Source organism: Lampris incognitus, chromosome 3, assembly GCF_029633865.1.
Source record: "Lampris incognitus isolate fLamInc1 chromosome 3, fLamInc1.hap2, whole genome shotgun sequence".
NCBI lineage: Eukaryota > Metazoa > Chordata > Actinopteri > Lampriformes > Lampridae > Lampris > Lampris incognitus.
In genome coordinates this window covers 35,435,055-35,453,764 of record NC_079213.1, presented here as the reverse complement: position 1 = coordinate 35,453,764, position 18,710 = coordinate 35,435,055, and the positions used below count along the sequence as shown (strand labels likewise).

Sequence of the window (18,710 nt, the reverse complement as noted above, 5' to 3'; positions counted from 1 at the left end):
TGGGGGTCATCCCGGGCCGTCCTCTGTGTGGTGTTTGCATGTTCTCCCTGTGTCTGCGTGGGTTTCCTCCGGGTGCTCCGGTTTCCTCCCACAGTCCAAAGACATGTAGGTCAGGTGAATCAGCCTTACTAAATTGACCCTAGGTATGAATGGGCTTGTGTGTGTGCGTGCATGCGTGCGTGTGTGTGTGTGTGTGGGGGGGGGGCTGTGATGGCCTGGTGGCCTGTCCAGGGTGTCTCCCTGCCTGCTGCCCAATGACTGCTGGGATAGGCTCCAGCATCCCCGCGACCCTGAGAGCAGGATAAGCAGTTCGGATAATGGATGGATGGACGATACAAGTTGGGGATGAGTTGTTGGCTCAAGTGAAGGAGTTCAAGTTTCTCGGGGTCTTGTTCACGAGTGAGGGTAGGATGGAGCGGGAGATTGACAGGCGGATTGGTGCAGCATCAGCAGTAATGTGGACGTTGTACCGGACCGTTGTGGTGAAGAAGGAGCTAAGCCGGAAGGCAAAGCTCTCAATTTACCAGTCAGTCCTCGTTTCAACCCTCACCTATGGTTATGAGCTTTAGGTAGTGACTGAAAGGGTGAGATCGCGGATACAAGTGGCTGAAATGAGTTTCCTCCGTAGGGTGACTGGGCTCAGCCTTAGAGATAGGGTGAGGAGCTCGGACACCCAGAGGGAGCTCGAAGTAGAGCCGCTGCTCCTTCACGTTGAAAGGAGCCAGTTGAGGTGGTTCGGATATCTGATCAGGATGCCTCCTGGGCGCCTTCCTTTGGAGGTTTTCCAGGCACGTCAAACTGGGAGGAGACCCCTGGGTAGACCCAGAACTCGCTGGAGGGAATACATGTTCAATCTGTCCTGGGAACGCCTTGGGATCCCCCAAGAGGAGCTGCAGGGCATTGCTGGGGAGAGGGACGTCTGGAGTTCCCTACTTAGCTTGCTGCCACCGTGACCCAACCCTGGAGAAGCGGCTGAAGATGAATGAATGAATATTGGTTTACACACTGTCCATGTTACTGGGGCATTGTGGCTCCACCAAAACAGTAATTATTTTAACTTCTTGCTATACTGGTGGAGCTAACAAGCATTAAATAGGGGACCTCTACAATTGCTACACATTTAGTGATCTTCATTGTTATACCTGATTAACATTTGTTTGCTTTTTGACTGTAGCATCTTTATTTTCTACTCTTATTATTAGATCCTAATGTAACAGTGTGCGACCATGGATGTGTAGACTCGCTAGCCCGTTGACTAAAGTGTCCGACCCGTTAGCCAACGGGCTAGCGAGTCTACACATCCGTGGTCGTACACTGTTAACACTAGTGTAACAGTAACTAGTGTAACTAGTGTAACAGTAAATAGTAACTAATGTAACTAGTGTAACAGTAGCTAGAAACTAGTGTAACAGTAAATAGTAACTAGTGTAACATTGTACCACTGTCCTGCGCAGATCAGTTCACAAGCAGTACATCTCCAGCATGAAGCAGTGTTAACATCCACGGAGAGCAGTAAAAGTAGTATTCACTTGGCAAGTGTCTGTTACTGTCGCTGTCTTGGAGGATAAAAGTCTGAGAGAGTCCGTTATGTTTGTGTTTCCTTTAAATCCACAGTACACTGACTGAGTCACTATTGTACCAGTGTACAACCAAGGATGTTTAGACTCGCTAGCCCATTGGCTAACGGGTCGGACCCTTTAGTCGACTGGTTAGCGAGTCTACACGTCCATGGTACCAAATGTACCAGAGATACCAAATGAAAAACCAAATGTAGCGTGAGAATTCAGGGGGCGGGTGGGATTGAACCTGAGTTTCTCCGTATCACGGGTGACTACGTTAACCAACCACATCCTTACTTGGCTTAGGTGACTATTGGAGAGGGCAGCCATCCAGAGAATGTCAAGGTATACGGCCCAGGTGTGGAGAAAATGGGACTGAAAGCCAATGAGCCCACCTACTTCACTGTGGACTGCAGCGAAGCTGGACAAGGTTTGGCACTCTGTGTAATCTGACAGATTGAATTACTCTGTAGAACCAAAGTAAGGTGCCTTTGAATCACTATGTTTTGAATGATTAGCTTTACTCTCACCTTCCACATAGACAATGCACTTCATTCATATGTTTTTTTTTTTTAACAATTTCTGCCTCCCAATTCCCATACAAACAGGGGATGTCAGTATCGGGATCAAGTGCGCTCCGGGTGTGGTGGGCCCTGCCGAGGCCGACATTGATTTTGACATCATCAAGAATGACAATGACACCTTCACTGTGAAATATGTGCCCCCTGGCCCCGGACAATACACAATCATGGTGCTGTTTGCTGATCAGGTGAGATCACTCAGTGAAATGGCTGCTGTTAATCTTATTAAAATAGACTGTATCTACACGGGGATCACTGGTTCGAATCCCTGTGTTACCTCTGCCTTGGCCGGGCGTCCCTACAGACACAATTGGCCGTGTCTGTGGGTGGGAAGCTTGGTCTGGGTATGTGTCTTGGTCGCTGCACTAGCACCAGCTCTGGTCGGGCCTGTTCGTGGGGAGGGGGACTAGCGTGATCCTCCCACATGCTACATTTCCCTGGTGAAACTCCTCACTGTCAGGTGAAAAGAAGCGGCTGGCGAGTCCACATATATCGGAGGAGGTATGTGTTAGTCTACAGCCCTCCTCGGATCGGCAGAGGGGTGGAGCAGTGTCTGGGATGGCTCGGAGGAGTGGGGTAATTGGCCAAGTACAATTGGGGAGAAAAAGGGGGGAAAAATAGACTGTGATGTTGACCTCTCACCTTTGACCATGAAACAGGAAATCCCTGTTAGCCCCTTCCGAATCAAAGTGGATCCTTCCCATGATGCAGCTAAGGTCAGAGCTGAGGGACCTGGACTCCAGAAAACAGGTGATACAGAGAGATTTATTTGATATCATGACAGTAAGATCCCAGTCCTAGAAGTGCAGAGTCAATGCTCAGCATTAAACTTATTCCCAGCTCCGTTGACGTCATGCAGACTGTTCTCTGTATCTTCAAGGTGTGGAGGTGGGCAAACCAACTCACTTCACCGTGTACACCAAAGGAGCTGGCAAGGCCAAACCCGAGGTCCACTTCACTGCATTGACTAAAGGGGAGGCCGTCAGAGATTTCGAGATCATCGATAACCATGACTATTCTTACACTGTCCGCTACACCGCGGTGCAACAGGTACAGCCCAGAATCATAACCCCTTCTTACATTCAGAGTGGGTTTATTTTTGGTGTGTGTTTTGCACATGTTTTGGCGCCATATTGAATGATACCATTTTCCTTTCATTGTTGTCTATTATTGTGTTTCTGTATTGTGTGTTTTTCTTTCTGTCCATCTGTCTCCCTCTCTCCCTGCCCCAGGGCAACTTGTCCATCACAGTCTGTCATGGAGGGGATCCCATTCCCAAAAGCCCATTCAGTATTACTGTGGCCCCACCCTTGGACCTCAACAAGATTAAGGTGCTGGGGCTGATCAACAGTGAGTATTACTGGGACTTACTCACCGAGACAGCAGGGAAAGGAGATGTCAGTTTGTCATGGGAAAGAGTTTGAAAGTAGTCATTCAAATCATTCTCATCAGCACGGTGGTGCAGTGGTTAGCGCAGTCGCCTCACAGCAACAAGGTTCTGGGTTTGAGCCCCGGGGGTCTGTGTGGAGTTTGCATGTTCTCCCTGTGTCTGTGTGGGTTTCCTCCGGGTGCTCTGGTTTCCTTTCACAGTCCAAAGACATGTAGGTCAGGTGAATCGGCTGTACTAAATTGTCCCTAGATATTAATGTGTGTGTGTGTGTGTGTGGGGGGGGTCCCTGTGTGATGGCCTGGCGGCCTGTCCAGGGTGTCTCCCCGCCTGCTGCCCAATGACTGCTGGGATAGGCTCCAGCATCCCTGCGACCCTGAGAGCAGGATAAGCAGTTTGGATAATGGATGGATGGATGGATCGTTCTCATTGAATATATTTTGCCTCTTTGAATGCAAAATTATGTAAAATAGACTTTATTACATCCAATATCACATGTTTGCAAGAGTTATAGGGAAGGTTTACAAAATGGTAGTGAGAACAGCTATGTTATATGGTTTGGAGACAGTGGCACTGATGAAAAGACAGGAGGTGGAGCTGGAGGTGGCAGAGTTGAAGATGATAAGATTTTCATTGGGAGTTATGTAGAAGGACAGGATTATAACGAGTATATTAGAGGGACAGCTCAGATTGGATGGTTTGGAGACAAAGCAAGAGAGACAAGATTGAGATGGTTTGGATATGTGTGGAGGTGAGATGCTGGGTATATTGGGAGAAGGATGCTGAATATGGAGCTGCCAGGGAAGAGGAAAAGAGGAAGGCCAAAGAGGGGGTTTATGGATGTGGTGAGGGAGAACATGCAGGGGGCGTCTAGGTAGCATAGCGATCTATTCCGTTGTCTACCAACATGGGGATCGCTGGTTCGAATCCCCATGTTACCGCCAGCTTGGTCGGGCATCCCTACAGACACAATCAGCCGTGTCTGCGGATGGGAAGCCGGATGTGGGTATGTGTCCTGGTCGCTGCACAACCGCCTCCACTGGTCAGTCGGGGCGCCTGTTCTGGTCGGTCAGGGTGCCTTTTCGGGGGGAATAGCGTGATCCTCCCATGCGCTACGTCCCTCTGGTGAAACTCCTCACTGTCAGGTGAAAAGAAGCCGCTCGCGACCCCACATGTATCGGAGGAGGCATGTGGTAGTCTGCAGCCCTCCCCGGATCAGAAGAGGCGGTGGAGCAGCGACCAGGACGGCTCAGAAGAGTGGGGTAATTGGTCAAGTACAATTGGGGAGAAAATGGGAGAAAAAAAATAAAAAATTGAAAGAGAGGACATGCAGGTGGCTGGTGTGACAGGAAAATGCAGAGGACAGGCAGAGATGGAAACGGATGATCCGCTGTGACGAAATGGGAGCAGTGAAAAGTAGTAGTAGTAGTAGTAGTAGTAGTAGTAGTAGATCATTTTTGACCTGTATTCCTAGAAACAGTTTATGTTTTTCAAATCAGATATGTCGGGGTTGTTTTTTAGACGTTGTCCTATAAATATTCTAAAATTGTCAAGATAACTATGGATTGCTATTATTCTTTTTTTCCTGGTAATAACTGATTACTTGGCATGTCGATCTGTGTGTGTGTGTGTGTGTGTGTGTGTGTGTGTGTGTGTGTGTGTGTGTGTGTGTGTGTGTGTGTGTGTGTGTGTGTGTATGTGTGCGCGCACATCTGTATTTTTGTGTGTGTGTGCAACTCAGAAGTGGATGTCGGCAAGGACCAGGAGTTCACAATCAACACACGCGCTGCCGGGGGCCAAGGAAAACTGGATGTGAAGATCACGTCCCCCTCCGGTCGACCAATCCCCTGCAAGGTGGAATCGGGCACTGCCAACGAGGTGCACAGCGTCAAGTACATTCCACCTGAGGAAGGACCCTACAAAATCGACATCAGCTATGATGGAAACCCTGTACCAGGAAGTCCGTTCACTGTAGAGGGTATTATGCCCCCAGACCCTACCAAGGTACGACAAACTGATAACGCAAACACATGACAAACTAGGATATGAGGTGTGTTTTCCAATAAACTGTGTTTTGGCAGGTCATTAGAAGCTTTACATTCTTTCATTAAGAATGACTGGGACTTCACTCCTACCTTAAACAACCATGGGTGGTCAAAATGACAGCCGGTTTTTAAACTCTATATTCCGTCAAGGTACATACATAGTTGAGATATTAATGCATTACATATGTTAGTATGTCTGTTATGAAACTAACTGACACCAAAATTAAAATTTTAACAACTTTAATACTATTTTTAAATAATTTAAACTTCAGAGACATCGTCAAACTTGAATAGCAAAATTGAAAAAGTGAAAATATTACCTGAAAAACAAAACGGACACACATATTGCTGATCTAACAAATGTAACAAGGCCTATAAAACGTGAAATGTAAAAAAAATAAATAAAAAAACTGAATATAAATATTTAAACAGTCCCAAAGAACGACCAGAACTTAAAAAACTACTAGAACGACCGTGGGCGGTCATTTCGACCGCTGCGGTTTTTAAACTCTATATTCTGTCAAGATAAATACCCAGTTGAGATATTAATGTTTTACATATGTTAGTAGTATGTCTGTTATGAAACTAACTGACACCAAAATTAACATTTTAACAACTTTAATACTATTTTTCAAACAATTTAAAATGGCTGCTGTCCAACGCCTGTAAATACTGCAGCGCCTCAGTGGTAGTCAAGGTGCGTCTGTAATGGCGTCTGTAACCAGACATGTTGGACATAATCACAAATCACATTTAGACTATTTCTCTGCACTGCAGGATGCTGTTTCTAGGACAGAGCAACGAACTTCACGAAGGAAATGATGCGACCAACACATGTTATAAATAGTGACATGACACACGCGATGATGACCAAATTGTGAGTGGTCTTTTTGACTGCTCATGGTCGTTTTAGGTAACTTTTTATGTGCAGTTGATCTAAGATTTAATGCAAATATATGCAATTTTAGGAGCATTCAGGGAGTGGCAGGTCTGTATCCTTTTTTCCACAGCTTTTAAACTTTGAAAATCCAAAATGGTCAAAATAACGGCCTTGGTCGTTGTAGTGTTAAAGATCTTCCCCAGTGCTGTAACAAGTCAACCTATCATCCCGTATGCAGAGCTCTTAAACTGGGCCCTTTGGACCAGGACACAAAAAAATACAAAATATAGTGTACTATATGGTGAGCGACATGTGATTTTGTAGTGCATATGGCAATATCTTTTCTCTATAGTCAATATCATAATTTAATGATGAAAGTCATTTACAAGACATACCGTGTACAACACTCCTACATATATAAATGTGGATTCCCAAGGGTGCTAATGTATAATAACCCATATACAAGTGTACATGTTGCATACATGAACCTTACGCCAGTGGCCTTCTCCTCAGGTAATACCCTGTCTCATGGCTTACAAGATCTGTAGAGTAAAAAACCTGCAGAGCAAAAAACCTGCAGAGCAAAAAAACCTGCAGAGCTAAAAACCTGTAGAGCAAAAAACCTGCAGAGCTAAAGAGTTTGTCGTTCATGTGTGGGATGTGTGCGTTCCCTGTCAGCACATAGATCACTGCATTCAGTTCAAACTTAAAACACTGACAGAAAGTCTCTAAATCTAAGTGGGATTCATCAGTTCCAGCATCCACCATCACTCTCTACTACCCAGTTCACTGCTCATCTCACATTTTGTTCACTTTCTTCTTTCTCTATCTTCTTCCTCCTCTTTCATCTATCTTAAATTGTTTCTTTTTTTAGCACTTTTCTTCTTTGATTCTCTACACTATTTCTGCCTCTTTTTTCTCGCTGCTCTGCCCAAGCTCTCTCTCGCTCTGTCTCTGTCATCCTTTTCTCTTCTTTTTTTCTTCTTCCATTCATCTTTCAGCCTGGCCTTAGCGTTGGGATGCCTTGCAGGCTGTAGACCGGCGTGCTTCCCTAGACTTAGACCTGCTGTAGAGACATAATGAAACATATTTATCACTCTGGTCACCTGGGATGGCACGACCACTGGGAGGTCTTTGGCTCAGAGATAAATCAGAAGATCAAGGGAGGGAGGGAGCATGTCTGTTTGCATCTGAATTATTACCACTGCCCGTGGTTTAGGTGACTTGGGCAGGAAAGTCAGAGTTGTGTTGTGTATGAGAGTGTTCATATCTTGCCTCCTCTTCGGGTGTTTCTTTGTATCAGACCTCTTTCCACTGAGGCCAAGCTAAGGACATCAGTTTTAAAACATTTTTTTTTTACTACTTTATTAATCCCCGTGGGGCAATTCTTTATCCGAGCTATTTCTCGCCCCTGTGGGATTCGATCCGGGGTGCCCTGCACCATGAGGCAACATCACTAACCGCTCAACTAAATGGGGCCGACCTCCTGGCGAATGGCCAGTCTTTTTTGTAGATTACAGTAGTCACCTTCTTCTGGAAGTGCGCCCTCGCGCTTCGTTATTCCCAGGCTCCAAAGAGACTTCTGAGGATCTGCACGCTTCCAGACACTTCCGGATCCCACTGCTTCCACCAGTGTAACCAAGCATATTTTCCGCCTACTGCGGGATTTGATCCGTGGTTGTACTGTACCATGAGGCGACATCACTAACCGCTCGACTAAAGGGGGCTGACCTCAGATTTAATGGGCATTTAACCCATACTAGCTATGTAGCTAGGAGCAGTGGGCAGCTGCTGTACAGCGCCCAGGGACCAACTCCAGTTTCACTTGCCATGCCTTGCTCAGGGGCACAGGTAGGAGTACCAACCCTAACATGCATGCTTTTTTTGATGATGGGGGAAACCGGAGCATCCGGAGGAAACCAGTGGGTTTTCTCCAGGTGCTCCGGAGGATGCAAACGCCACACAGAGGATGACCTGGGATGACCCCCAAAGTTGGACAATCCTGGGGTTCGAACCCAGGCTCTTCTTGCTGTGAAGCAACGGCGCTAAACACTGTGTCACCATGCCGCGCTGCACAGTAAATACTTTCTTAAACCTGCAAAGACAGAAGGATTTAGATGGGTAAATGGTAAATAAATGGTACTAAATGGACTGTCTTTATATAGTGCTTTTCTAGTCCACCGAACACTCAAAAGTGCTTTACAGTGTACGCCTCACATTCAGCCATTCACACACACATTCACACACTGATGTACACACTGATCCCTTACCTGCTCATCAGGAGCAGGTAAGGTATCAGTATATTGCTTCTTGCTCACTGACACTTTGACATGCTCCCTGGGGTAGCTGGGGATCAAACAGGAACCTTACGATTACTAGACGACCCGTTCTACCTCCTGAGCCATGCTGCCCCAAATGGGAGTAGGTCAGTCAACGGGACATCTCACAGAAGCTTGTGCAATTTATTTAAACAATAACACTTGTTTCCAGTCTACCACATGCATCAAACATAAACTGGGACTTTCAGGACAGGGGACCCCAACATTGTTTTACCAAGTTTTATATTTAGAATATTCTCAGGTCCCAGCCAGTCTGCCATCTGACAGGGAGGGTCGTGTTGTCATGACACTGGTAAGTCGCACGTGGCATTGCCTTTATCATACATGCATTAATTTAGAATGAACATATTTGGATGCAGGTGACATGGTGGCGCAGTGGTTAGCGTGGTCGCCTCACAGCAAGAAGGTCCTGGGTTCGAGCCTCGGGATCGTCCCAGGTTGTCCTCTGTATGGAGTTTGCATGTTTTCCCCGTGTCTGCGTGGGTTTCCTCTGGGTGCTCCAGTTTCCTCCCACAGTTCAAAGACATGTAGGTCAGGTGAATCAGCTGTACTAAATAATCCCTAGTTGTGAATGTGTGTGTTTGTGTGTGTGTGCGTGCGCGTGCGTGCGCGCACGTCTGTGTGTGTGATGGCCTGGCGGCCTGCCCAGGGTGTCTCCCCACCTGCCGCCCAATGTCTGCTGGGATAGGCTCCAGCATCCCCGTGACCCTGAGAGCAGGGTAAGCGGTTCGGATAATGGATGGATGAATGGATGTTTGGATGCTAATAAAAGACAGAGCAGTTATTCCTATTTGCATAGCTAGGGACAGCCACGTGATTTCTTCCTGTGGTATGCAAAAAAACAAACAACAAATATAGACACTGTGCTTGACACTTGAGTAGGCATACAACAATAACCTATCCAATATTTCAAGTTCCATTCACGTTAGCCTGTGTAGCCAAATAGCTGTAAGAGTCGTGGCACATGAAGTTTGGCTCCAGTTGCTGTTGTTGGGGTCATCCCGGAGAAAAAAGCTGGGCCTGAAAAGCGGAGCCATGATACAGCAGAGGTGAGAGAGGATGACCATAGACTACAGATGAATTCGATGTACATTTTCTCTTGTTCTGGGGTTTGGACAGCCAGCAATGGATGGTCTGCGTTTACACGGCCCAGCAATAGGTGGTCCATGACCTGGTACCAGTCCACGACCCAGTCGTTGGGGACCTCTGGTTTAGGAGAATGTAATTTCAATTACATTAGTAGATTTTTGTGCATATCAAGTGACATCATATCGTTTGTTATTTCAAGATGTAATTTCCTTCATTGTTGCTTTGCCTATGTATGTCAGGTGCGTGCCTACGGTCCAGGTCTACAGGGAGGTGTCGTCGGTAAACCAGCCCCTTTTGCTATTGACACAAAGGGAGCAGGCACAGGGGGGCTTGGCCTGACGGTGGAGGGGCCTTGCGAGGCCAAGATCGAGTGTCAGGACAATGGGGATGGATCCTGCTCAGTCTCCTATCTGCCCACCGAGCCTGGAGAGTACGCCATCAACATCCTGTTTGCCGACCAGCACATCCCCGGATCTCCCTTCAAAGCCATGGTCCAGTCAGTTTTTGACCCCAGCAAGGTCACAGTCAGTGGTCCTGGGCTGGAAAGGGGGAAGGTCAACGAGACTGCCTCCTTCACAGTCGATTGTTCAAAAGCTGGAGAGGCTGAACTCACCATCGAGATCCTTTCTGACTCCGGAGTGAAGGCTGAGGTGCATGTAGAGAATAATGGCGATGGCACCTACTCCATCACCTATATTCCACAGTTCCACGGCATGTACACCATTACCATCAAGTATGGAGGACACGCTGTGCCCAAATTTCCTGCCCGTGTGCAGGTAGACCCAGCTATTGATACAAGTGGTGTGAAGGCCTATGGACCAGGAGTTGAATCCAGAGGTGAGAACATATTCATATTTTGGTAGCTATGTACAGAGCCAGTATTGCACTTAGGGCTTACCAATCAACCACCATTCATTGGATTGGTACAGTAATGGATTCGTGACCTCCGTGGCTATAGGCCCCGCTAACCAATGGGTGGTGAATATATTGGATTTTCTTAAACTCTGCGGTGATAACGGACCATCAAAGCAGCTGGAATAGGGGCGTCTGGTGGCATGGCAGTCTATTCCAAAAGGGGATCACCAGTTCAAATCCCCTTATTACCTCCGGCTTGGACGGGCATCCCTACAGACACAATTGGCTGTGTTTGCGGGTAGGAAGCCGGATGTGGGTACGTGTCCTGGTCGCTGCACTAGCGCCTCCTCTGGTTGGTCAGGACGCCTGTTCGGGGGGACTGGGGGGAATGGCGTGATCGTCCCCAGATTGGCAGAGGGGGTGGAGCAGTGACTGGGACAGCTCGGGAGAGTGAAGTAATTGGCCGGATACAAATGGGGAGAAAAAAGGGGGAAATCCCCCCCCCCCAAAGAAAAAAAAGAAGCAGTTGGAATAGGAGCTAAATGGCAGTAGTAATTTGTACACAAGAGCTAATATTTATTTGGACAAAAGAAAAAAAATTATGAACACTTTTTTTAACAGTGGGGTGTGTAATGTTTGATATCGATGGTGTAGATGATAAATATTACCATATGAATCACTATTTTAATTTTTTTATTATTCAAATATTTTGCCCCCTAAAATGTATCATCATAGGGGTGTTTTCCCACTTAATGACAACCTAAAAATTAGACATTGTGTTGTTGGAATATTTCATCCATCATGACAGCTAAACCCTGTTAAGCCCTGCAGCTGGCATCTCTGTTAGTGACCTGCACCACACTTTCCTCCATTTTTGTGTGCTTGATTCATTTGTTAATTGACAGAGCGTGTAGCATGTCAAGCTAAAAGCCAATCCATCGTTGTAATAATGTCAGATTAGTTGATGATTAAAATAATTGTTAGCTGCAGCTCTAACTGCATTGTGCAGACAGAATAAAAATAACTCTACTATTACACCAGGGATGACTGTACAAAGCACCCACCCACTCACTTACTTACTTACGTTATTTATTTATTTATTTCCCGTTTTTCTCCCCAATTGTACTTGACCAACTACCCCACTCGTCCGAGCCGTCCCGGTCGCTGCTCCACCCCCTCTGCTGATCCGGGGAGGGCTGCAGACTACCACATGCCTCCTCTGCTACATGTGGAGTCAGTTGCCAGCCGCTTCTTTTCACCTGACAGTGAGGAGTTTCACCTGGGGGACGTAGTGCGTGGGAGGATCACACTATTCCCCCAGTTCCCCTTCCCCCCCAAACAGGTGCCCTGATCGACCAGAGGAGGCGCTAGAGCAGCGACCAGGACACACACCAAAATCCGGTTTCCCACCCACAGACATGGCCAATTGTGTCTGTAGGGAAGCCCGACTAAGCTGGAGATAACATGGGGATTCGAACCGGCAATCCCCATGTTGGTAGGCAACCGAATAGACCGCCACGCTACTCGGATGCCCTCCACTCACTTCTTTAATGGGGAAGAATGTGAGTCAAATCACAGCCGATGACTTTGTTCTGACCCTGTATATTCCACTTTGCAGTCACACTGCAGGAAGTGACGGCGGTTTAGAGATTCAGCTGTTTCTGATGTTTGCCTAAGACCAGGATTTAAGCTTCGAGCAACCACCACATCAAACACAGGCTATAATCATCCTATAAGCTAATTAAACCCACCGAGGCTGCCCAAGATCTACCCATCTCTTTCATTTTGTCCCCCTCAAGCTAGTTGCTCTTTCACATTCCAGCTCCCAATTCTTGTGTTACCCCCTCCCCCCATAATAAGTCCCCCGCCTCTCATATTTTTTTGTCTTTACTTCTGTTCTTCCTCTGGTGTTTACTTCATTCAGAGTGGGAAAATAAACCGACCGTTGGCCACAGGGATATGACCCCAGCTCCAGTGAAAATACTGATCACATCTTGCTTACATTAGTCAAAGCTGATGCTTATTGTTTATATCTTTGTCAGTTATTGTCCATCGACCTTTGTTAGAGAGAGCTAAGTGGAAATTAACTGGTTAAGCTGCGCCTTGATTTTTAAGCTCGAGGACAAAAAAAGATGTATCTAAACTAATGGCTGTAGCTCTTGAACACATTTTTGATATATGCATAATAAAAGTCTCTAGAAAGGTGACCCTCTCTAGTTTGTTCCTGAGGTGCCACATTTAACCCATGTATTTTTTTTCCCCAATTGTATCCAGCCTATTCCCCTACACTTCTGCGCTATCTCAGTCGCTGCTCCAACCGCCTCTGCTGATCTAGGGAGGGTTGCAGACTACCACGTCTCCTCCGATACATGTGGAGTCTCCAGCCGCTTCTTTTCACCTGACAGTGAGGAGTTCACCAGGGTGATGTAGCGCGTGGGAGGATTACGCTATTTCCCCCAGTCCCCCCCCCCCGAAAATGTGCCCCAACTGAGCAGAGGAGGCGCTAGTGCAGCGACCAGGAGACATACCCACATCCAGCTTCCCAACCGCAGACATGGCCAATTGTGTCTGTAGAGACGTCCAATCAAGCTGGAGGTAACACGGGGATTCAATCCGGCGATCCCGGTGTTGGTAGGTAATGGAAACGGAATAGACCGCTACACTACCTGGACGCCTAATCCAAGTATTTCTGAAATGGCATTACAGGACCTCAAAGTACAGCGGAAATTGCATTTTATCTTTGCCTGAAACAAAAATCATCATTTGTGGGGCATCCAGGTAGCGTAGCGGTCTATTCTGTTGCCTACCAACATTCGGATCACTGGTTTGAATCCCCGTGTTACCTCCAGCTTGGCGGGCGTCCCTACAGACACAATTGGCCGTGTCTGCGGGTAGGAAGCTGGATGTGGGTATGTGTCCTGTTCACTGCACTAACGCCTCCTCTGGTCGGTCGGAGCGCCTGTTCGGGGGAGGACTTGGGGGAATAGCGTGATCCTCCCATGCGCTACGTCCCCCTGGTGAAACTCCTCACTGTCAGGTGAAAAGAAGCAGCTGGTGACTCCACATGTATCAGAGGAGGCGTGTGGTAGTCTGCAGCCCTACCAAGATCAGCAGAGGGGGTGGGGCAGTGACCGGAATGGCTTGGAAGAGTGGGGTAATTAGCAGGGTACAATTGGGGAGAAAAAGAGGGGGGTAAAATTAAATAACTAAAAGAGCTCATCATTTGAGTGGAAATAACTTTTTTTGGCTTTGTCTCTTGAGGTTATGGCTCAGTCGAGCTATTTCCAAAAGTCTACCCCACTACCTCTCAAAACTTACGTAGAACCAAAATATGAGCATTTTACATTGTTTTTACTATGGATATGAATTGATAGATCTCTAAAACGCTCATTTGGAGTCTCCAAATAGGTACTTTGTGCCAAATAATGTTATGTGCCTTTTAGAGAGAGCAAGACAACATGTTTGTGTAACTTTCATCCAGACGACCCCACAGGCGGCTGTGGAGTGTGTGAAAAGGTTAAACAGCTTCTCAGAAGTAGCTCTGTCAATGCTACATATGAAACCAAACTCAGAATTAAATTAGTTTTACCTTATTCCCTTTAAAGAAAGAGGGAGGGAGAAGTTGCTCAGGAGAGAGTTAGGGATAGGCCAGAGTGACTGTGAGATGGAGGAGATCAATGAGGACATATTTCATACCAGGGTCACAGGTGGAGAATGATTTGGACAAGTAGTCAGCTCTCTGCCTTTTTAACGCATCTGCCTGTGGTCACTTCTTTTCCACAGGGGTACTGCGGGAGGTGACCACCCATTTCATCGTGGACACCCGTGCTCTTCACAAGGGCAGTGGCAGCCATGTCAAAACCTGCATAGTTAACCCCTCAGGAGCCAACACAGATGTCTACATCACGGACAAGGGCGACGGGACCTACAGAGTAGAGTACACCGCCTATGAGGATGGTAAGGCCTTCAAGGTTATTCTTTATTTACAATGGTTATTATGTATTAGATTTTTTTTAGCAGATAAAATAGCCTTAGAGATAGGGTGAGGAGCTTGGCCTTCTGGAGGGAGCTCGGAGTAGGGCCGCTGCTCCTTCGTGTCGAAAGGAGCCAGTGGAGGTGGTTTGGGCATCTGATTAGGATGCCTCCTGGGCGCCTTCCTTTGGAAGTTTCTGGGTACGTCCAACTGGGAGGAGACCAGGGTAGACCCAGAACTCGCTGGAGGGACTACATGTCCAGTCTGTCCTGGGAACGCCTTGGGATCCTCCAGGAGGAGGAGCTGGAGGGTGTTGCTGGGGAAAGGGACATCTGGAGTGTCCTACTTAACTTGCTGCCACCACGACCCAACCCTGGAAAAGCGGCTGAAGATGAGAAAAGATATATGTGTTAGCAGCTGATGAGATGAGATTTTTTTTTAAGCAGCTGCAGGGTACCCAATGGTTCCTAATTAAACTGAATGTCCATCCATCCATTCATCCATTATCTAAGCTGCTTATCCGAATTTGGGTTGAGGGATGCTGGAGCCTATCCCAGCAGTCATTGAGCAGCAGGCAGGGAGACACCCTGGACAGGCCGCCAGGCCATCACAGGGCTGACACACACACACCTTCACAACTAGGGATAATTTTGTACGTCCAATTCACCTGACTTACATGTCTTTGGATTGTCGGAGGACACCGGAGCATCTGGAGGACACCCACACAGACACTGTGAAAACATGGAAAGTCCACACAGAGGACGACCCAGGACTATCCCGGGTAGTCCCACTCAGTCCTACTCAAATTTGGACCACCCCAGGGTTGGAACCCAGGAACTTTTTGTTGTGAGGCGACAGCACTAACCACTGCTGCGCCACCGTGCTGCCCTAAACTGAATGTGTCTGTCTCTAAATGTCTGTCATATTGTCCTAAAACACCTACCAGTTGCTGTGGAGAACAGCTCCAGGCGTCCTGTTCTGACTGTACTCATTTCCTCGCTGAGGAAGAAAGTAAAAAGAGATCCCCTCCTGGGGTTCAACACAATACAGTGTTATTATTATTATAACCATTGGAGAGTGACCATGTCATAATATTTAATCAGGCTGGGCCTTGCTTAATTTAGTTGATGCGTGGGAGCTCAGCATGCTCGATAGCTGTTCTGGGCTAAAGCAGGGGAGGTGTGTGCAGCTGAAAGGGGCTCTCATTGTTTCATAAGTGTTTCATATTATGTATTTTTTTTTTCTTAGTGCAGCAGGTCACAAATTTCAAAACAAATGAGCCTTGCGGGTTTCATTTCTGTTTTCTTTCCTACCCAAAGTGGAGGAAAGATTGGACAGGCATTTGTGGCTTGCATAACTGCAGTGCTGGAGCTTGTATGGAGCTGCAGAATGAGCTCTAGCTGCAAAACGAGCCCCAGCTGCGGAATGAGCTGTAGCTGCAGAACGAGCTCGAGCTGCAGAACGAGCTGTAGCTGCAGAACGAGCTGTAGCTGGAAAACGAGCTCTAGCTGCAGAATGAGTTCTAGCTGCAAAATGAGCTCTCCCCACGGTGGCCCATGGTAGAAGCATGGGAGAGGGAGAACCCGGAAGAGATATGGAAGGGATGCATAGACACGGTGATTCTGACAAGTGAAAGAGGGGGAGGTAGACATGAACAAATGATAGGGAAAAGAAAAGAGGTGGAAAATTCACAGACAATACACAACTGTAATATTGGCTGTAGAAAAAGGGAGATGCAGAAAGAGGGACAATTTAAAGAAAAAACAGTTAAATGAATTATGGAAGGGATGCATAGACACGGTGATTCTGACAAGTGAAAGAGGGGGAGGTAGACATGAACAAATTATAGGGTAGGGAAAAGAGGTGGAAAAGTCACAGACAATACACAACTGCAATATTGGCTGTAGAAAAAGGGAGATGCAGAAAGGGACAATTTAAAGAAAAAACAGTTAAATGAATGAAACCAAGGGGGCTTTGAAATGCTCTTTAAAAGAGGAAGGGGGGGTGGTGTAGGGTGACTGGTCATGTATTAATAGCTGGTGCCTGCTGGCTGAGGGCAGATGGCTGGTCCCTGATAGGGACGTGTGTCTTGCCCAAGTCCAATGGACTCTGCCACAGACATAAATACACACCTGCCCAGGATTTTTAATGAAAGCAGTTTCTTTTGCTCCCTCTAACTGTCTGTTTTTTTTTCTATCTCTCTGTCTCTCACTCACTCACTCACTCACTCACTCACTCACTCACTCACTCACTCACTCACTCACTCACTCACTCACTCACTCACTCACCCACTCAAAGTCTCCAAACGATCAGGCATACTTGATATATTTTGTGCTCATCCTTATCTGTTTGTTGGTGTTTATCTCATTCAAAGTGATCTCTTCATCCATCCACCTCTGTCTCTCTCTCCCCAGGTATGCACCTGGTCGAGGTGCTGTACGACGAGGTGGCTGTACCCAAGAGCCCCTTCCATGTGATGGTGACAGAGGGTTGTGATCCCAGCCGCGTCCGAGCTTACGGTCCTGGTCTGGAGGAGGGTCTGGTCAACAAACCCAACCGGTTTACTGTGGAGACCAGGTAACCGCTGCAATCATAAATTGTTTTCCCATGGGCGTCCGGGTAGCATAGCAGTCTATTCCATTCCCTACCAATACGGGGATCGCCGGTTCGAATTCCCGTGTTATGTCTGGCTTGGTCGGGCGTCCCTATAGACACAATTGGCCGTGTCTGGCATCCAGGTAGCGTAGTGGTCTATTCCATTGCCTACCAACACAGGAATCACCGGTTCGAATCCCCGTGTCACCTCCGGCTTGGTCAGGCGTCCCTACAGACACAATTGGCCGTGTCTACGGGTGGGAAGCGGAAGTGGGTATGTGTCCTGGTCGCTTGGGGTGCCTGTTCGGGAGGAGGGGGAATTGCGTGATCCTCCCATGCGCTACGTCCCCCTGACGAAAATCCTCACTGTCAGGTGAAAAGAGGTGGCTGGTGACTCCACATGTATCGGAGGAGGCATGTGGTAGTCTGCAGCCCTCCCAGGATCGGCAGAGGGGGTGGAGCAGCGACTGGGACAGCTTGGAAGAGTAGCGTAATTGGCCGGATAGAATTTGGGAGAAAAAGGAGGAAATAAATAAATAAATAAATAAATTTCCTGCAAATGAAATGATGAAAATTATTCTCTCCCGTCATCCTATCTTTCATTCTTTTTCCGTGTTTTCTCTTCTCCAGAGGTGCCGGTACAGGCGGCCTTGGCCTGGCCATTGAGGGTCCATCAGAAGCAAAGATGTCTTGTAAGGACAACAAAGATGGCAGCTGCAGTGTGGAGTACATCCCCTTCACTCCTGGGGAATATGATGTCAACATCACTTTTGGAGGCCTGCCCATCCCTGGTAACGTCCTACCCTAAAGGTTTAAACTGTGCTATGCCTCTCTTATTAGTTTGTGAGTAATATAAATCTCTGTAACGGCTTACACATGCCTGCACCCAGTTGCTATTAAAGTCCCCGACCAGTGAAAATCAATTAATAAACGTTCTAAGGGTTAGAGTATGATAAAATACAAACATGCATGCACCAAAAATTACATTTTGTACAAAATGTGTTTATGCCGCCCTTGTTACGCACTGACAACTTGGCAGTAAGTTAAACACCTTCCATTCATCAAAACTCTGGAGATAGAATCTGTTGTCCGCAGGTTTATTGATTAGCAAAAGGGTGAAACTGAGATCAGATAAAAAAACAAACCTATGCTTACTATAAATACCTTGTAAATACACCACAAACACACTTCTATCACGAGCTAAATTACCCCTTTTCAACTCTTACATGTTTACGTTGCATATTTAATAAACTATCAATCAAACCATGCCACTTCAAGTGTGGGAAGATGGTGGCGCAAATTCACCTTTACAGCGGTCTCACCCAGTACTGGTGTGGGAAGATGGCGGCGCGAATTCATGTTTGTGGCAGCCTCACCCAGTACCGTCCATGCAGTGTTTTTGTCCAC

General features: G+C 47.1%; 1 protein-coding gene across 1 annotated transcript in view; it reads left to right on the top strand.

Moving 5' to 3' along the window:
* flncb (filamin C, gamma b (actin binding protein 280)) overlaps positions 1 to 18,710 on the top strand; it is a 164,772-nt gene that overhangs the window by 100,002 nt on the left and 46,060 nt on the right. The window contains exons 16-25 of the mRNA XM_056277281.1: positions 1,866 to 1,989; positions 2,168 to 2,328; positions 2,800 to 2,890; positions 3,021 to 3,190; positions 3,373 to 3,490; positions 5,269 to 5,531; positions 10,120 to 10,717; positions 14,519 to 14,692; positions 17,123 to 17,285; positions 17,934 to 18,094. Coding sequence (XP_056133256.1) covers positions 1,866 to 1,989; positions 2,168 to 2,328; positions 2,800 to 2,890; positions 3,021 to 3,190; positions 3,373 to 3,490; positions 5,269 to 5,531; positions 10,120 to 10,717; positions 14,519 to 14,692; positions 17,123 to 17,285; positions 17,934 to 18,094 — 2,023 coding nt within the window. The remainder of the gene's footprint in view (positions 1 to 1,865; positions 1,990 to 2,167; positions 2,329 to 2,799; positions 2,891 to 3,020; positions 3,191 to 3,372; positions 3,491 to 5,268; positions 5,532 to 10,119; positions 10,718 to 14,518; positions 14,693 to 17,122; positions 17,286 to 17,933; positions 18,095 to 18,710) is intronic.